Raw genomic sequence first — 4,465 nt, 5'->3', positions numbered from 1 at the left:
TAAAACCTAAGAAAAAGAAATAATCAATCATATAATTGTAATACATAAACTCAAAAGGAATTGTGATAATTTGAGTGAAATATACATTGTTAATAAAGTTGTTTTCCTTCTTTCTTGCATTTTACCAAGAAACCCAAAATATAGTTTAAAACAAGCTGAAAAAACAAACAAATAACCTTATTAGAAACAAATCTTGAAATTTGTCTCTCGGTACCATTTTTATAAAAAGACAAACTTATTATCGTCCCAAAAGACAAAAAACTATGGAATCGTAGCAATATATATTTAAATTCGAGTTAGGAATCGGTATAAAAAGAAAAATGACGTGGATAAGGTGAGAGATGGATTTCAAGGGGTCAGAAAAAAGGAAACAACACAGACCAAACACCAAAGGATGGAAAGTAAGATGACGCTGGGTAGCACTTGCAGACGTAATCACAACATGCGCCTTACCTTATCTCACGCGCATGAATGATAAAACAAAGAATGCGATCTATCCGTCCCTCTCGTACCATTCATTCATTATAGTTGAGAGACTCTCTCTGCATGCATCTTTCTTTCTCTCTTAATCTCCACTATTTGTCAGTATTTAAGCTTTTTTAAAAAAAAAAAACGATCAGAGTGTCCAATCTCTCTTATCGTTTCTTCAAAAGTTTATAATTATTCCATCCTCAGTTTTCTCTCGTAAATCTCATAAACAATCTTCTATTGCTTCTCTCTCCCTCTCTGCAATGAAGGTACATCCCTCTCTGTCGACACCTATGGGCAAGATTTGATTCATTGGATTCGAATTTCTATGAGAGAATAATGAGTTTGAGTTTAGATTCCTTGTTTCATCTTGAAATCTTAAAGTAACAAAGCTTTTCTCCGTTATTCGCTATCTACTGTATAAATATATATTCCTTTTTTGCTTTACTTGATTCCCTCTTCTCTCTCGCCGTATATGTATATATGTGTGAATCATTTTTACATCTGATCTGCTTCTATTGGAGATTATAAAAGAACTACCTCCAAATTACCACTAATCTTATTCTTTTATCCTTGGTTATGTGTCTAGTTTGCTAAGTTGCTATTAATTACAGAAAAATAAATCAAATAAAATCCATAATAAAATGAATGATGAGCATGCTCTGCTTTTGCGAAAGTCTGTTTCTCTATTATGTTCACACACATACACATGCATGTCCCTATGTGTGTGTATGCACACCACTCATCACTAGTTTTTTTTCTTCATATATATTCTTTAAAACTTCAAATCTCTATGTTTGTTCCTTTTTGACTCTGTATTGTTCTTGGTGATTCAATGCTTTTTAGTTACAGCATGATTTAAATTAAGAGAAGATTACTTAATCTTTATGCCTTCAAGGCTTTAACTATTTATTTCACTGACTCCCACACAAATTGTTTTGTCATTTTGTGATTATTTTCAGAAAATTGTATTAAAGTTGGATCTGCATGATGATAAGGCAAAACACAAGGCCCTTAAAACAGTTTCTACTCTCCCAGGTAATCATCTTCATCAATCATTTTTTTTCTCAGAAAATAAATTTTTAAGGGTTACACATTACAGTTCTCTATATAGTTCTCACTTCCAAGTAACTAGACCAACTATTTAATCATGGATTTCCGGTCCACTTGTTCCGGTTTGTTTCTGATTTGTTTGGTGGGGGCACACACGTAGATAAACAAGAGAAAAAATATTTAAAATTTTATTTTCATCAATCACGAGCTGTTCTGACAGTGGTGTCTCTCTTTTGGAACAGTGATGGTACGGTAAAAAGTTGCACGATATTTCAATTATTGTTTATTAGTGAAATTCATTGTTTGTTTTCTTTGGAATCGAATCACATCTAGGGCCATTATAGCTTCTTTGAAATATGTGCCCATCAAACTAGATTAAAAAGATAAAGTCAAAGATTTTTCTGTATGTTTAATCAACAGTGTTATACTTTCCTTATTGTTATTTTCTCTAAAATGCGGTTACTTATATACCCTGCTTATAGGAAAAAAACCTTACTTGTCTATAAGAGGAAGAATTACAACTTTGAATTTCTTGTTTTTATTTTCATAGGAATCGATTCGATTGCAATGGATATGAAGGAGAAGAAACTAACCGTGATCGGAACGGTGGATCCAATAAATGTAGTAAGTAAGCTAAGAAAGTATTGGCCGATGACGGATATCATACTAGTGGGACCTGCCAAAGAGCCAGAAAAGGAGAAGAAGGAAGAGCCAAAGAAGGAAGGTGGTGGCGAGCAGCCGAAGAAAGAAGGGGAAGCTCCAAAGGAAGAAGGGAAAAAGGAAGGAGAAGCGCCAAAGAAAGAAGAAGAAAAGAAAGAAGGCAGTGATAAGAAGGAAGGAGAGAAGAAAGATCAACCACAGCCGCAGCTTCAGCCTCAGCCACAACCGCCACCACTGGATCATGTGTTGGAGCTTGTGAAGGCATATAAAGCATATAATCCTCATTTAACAACTTATTACTACGCCCCAAGCATGGAAGAGAACCCTAACGCTTGCGTTATATGTTGAAAAAAACATGTATAATAATATAATATAACTGGAAAATGTGAAAGAGATGGACAGATCTATGATGAGGAAGAAGAATAAGAACCAGAGCATATATCTTAGTCGTCTAAGATATATCATTTGGATTAGATGGGATATGTTTCTTTTTCCTTGATAATGCGGGGCGAGTTCATTTGTTTAAACCGATTTTGATGATATGTTTTGAGTATATATCGTCGATAGTACTAGAATTTTTATTTGTTTGTTTGGGATTTGAAGGGGACTTTTGTACATAAGATGGTGTAAACTAGTATATATATATGCGTTAGTAATTTAATCTTTTCTTATATATAGCTGTTTTCGGTGAAAGACAAGATGCAACTGTTGGATATAGTCAAGCTTCTATCGATTGGTTTAATGTCTAATTGTATAGCTAGATTAAAGTTGGTTTAGTCGGTTAAGCTTGTAATCAATTAGAACCGGTTCTCTCTCTAGTTAGTTGGTTTCACGTGTTGAGTGTACGCACGTGTGACGGTTAGACTAGGATAAGAATGAGCTGAGCTGATTAGGATCTTGTTAGATCAGTACTCAGACGTATCGCAGTGAGAGAGAAGCTAGGTGATCGCGTTGTAAAGACGGTGGCTCGGCTTGTGAGTTCATCCGTTGAAGGCATAGTCTATTGCCGGTTCAATCCCGGCCCCGGTGAGGTATAGCGGCCACTCCTCGTTAACGGAGTGGTGCGGTGAACACCGGGTGAACACTCGCCTGTGTGATCCTTTAAGTTCGATAGTGACCGGCAATCAAGTGGAGCGCGATTGAGTTTCACAAATTGGTATCAGAGCCGGAGGTTAAGAAGATCGAGCTGAAGATTACAAAGATCAAGAACGGCGAGCTTCGACATCGCGAGCGGAGTGTGAATCTGCGTTGTAGACGAATCTTGTGATGGCGACTCACAAGATGAAGATGCAGATCCAGATCACGATGTTCGACGGGACTGGTGACTTCGGGATCTGGAAGAAGAGGATGCTAGCTAACCTAAGTGTCCAAGGTTTAAAGGACGTTCTGTCACCACAGTCACAAGACTTAGTGACGACGAAGACAGATGAGGATGATGAAGAATCCAAGAAGAAGAAAGATCTTGAAGAAACGGCAAGATTGGATCGAGATGAGAAGGCGTTAAACATCATCTTCATGAGTGTTGGAGATCATGTTCTCAGGAAACTCGATAAGTGCAATACAGCACTGGAGGCATGGGAACTTCTTGACAAGCTGTATATGTCAAAGACTCTTCCCAACAGAGTGCACGCGCAACTCAAAGTCTACTCATTCAAGATGCAAGAAGCAAAGACTATTGACCAGAACGTCGATGACTTCCTCAAACTTGTCACAGACCTGAACAACCTCAACATAGAAGTACCTGAAGAGGTACAAGCAATATTGCTACTCAACGCTCTGCCAAGCAGGTATGACTCCCTTAGAGAGACCTTAAAGTATAGTAGAGAGGCTATTAGTGTAGATGAGATAGCTAGCGCTGCTAAGTCTAAGGAATTGGAGTATAAGGACTCATCTACAGCTAAGTTGAATGGGGAAGGAAACTATGTTAGAGGCAGGTCAGAGAGTAGGAATAGAAATGGTTTTGCAGGTAAAAGCAAGTTCAGGCCAAGATCAAAAAGCAAAGATGGGAAGCGTCTGTGTTGGTCATGCGGAAAAGAAGGACATTTCAAGCGACAGTGTCATAAATGGCTTGAAAGGAACAAGAATCAGAAGTCTGATCAAGACAGTGGGGAAGCTTCGTTAGCAAAAGATGACGCAAAGGACTTGGTAGGGCTGATAGTGGATGAAGCTAATGCAGTGGTAGCAGACTACGATGAATGGGTGCTTGACACGGGTTGCTCGTTTCACATGACACCGAGACGAGATGTGTTTCTTGACCTACAAGAAGTGCGACAAGGCAGAGTGA

The 4,465-nt window shown here is 37.9% G+C and overlaps 1 protein-coding gene across 1 annotated transcript; it reads left to right on the top strand.

Annotated features, from left to right (window-relative positions):
* The first annotated feature begins 485 nt into the window (after positions 1-485).
* LOC106352512 (heavy metal-associated isoprenylated plant protein 39-like) lies at positions 486-2,842 on the top strand. Its single transcript, XM_013792135.3, has 3 exons — positions 486-737; positions 1,431-1,506; positions 2,072-2,842. The coding sequence occupies exons 1-3, from the start codon at positions 732-734 to the stop codon at positions 2,527-2,529; spliced, it is 540 nt and encodes a 179-aa protein (XP_013647589.2). The 5' UTR covers positions 486-731; the 3' UTR covers positions 2,530-2,842.
* The last annotated feature ends 1,623 nt before the right edge of the window (positions 2,843-4,465 follow it).

Source organism: Brassica napus, chromosome A9, assembly GCF_020379485.1.
Source record: "Brassica napus cultivar Da-Ae chromosome A9, Da-Ae, whole genome shotgun sequence".
Classification (NCBI taxonomy): Eukaryota; Viridiplantae; Streptophyta; class Magnoliopsida; order Brassicales; family Brassicaceae; genus Brassica; species Brassica napus.
This window is presented reverse-complemented; position numbering and strand designations above follow the sequence as displayed.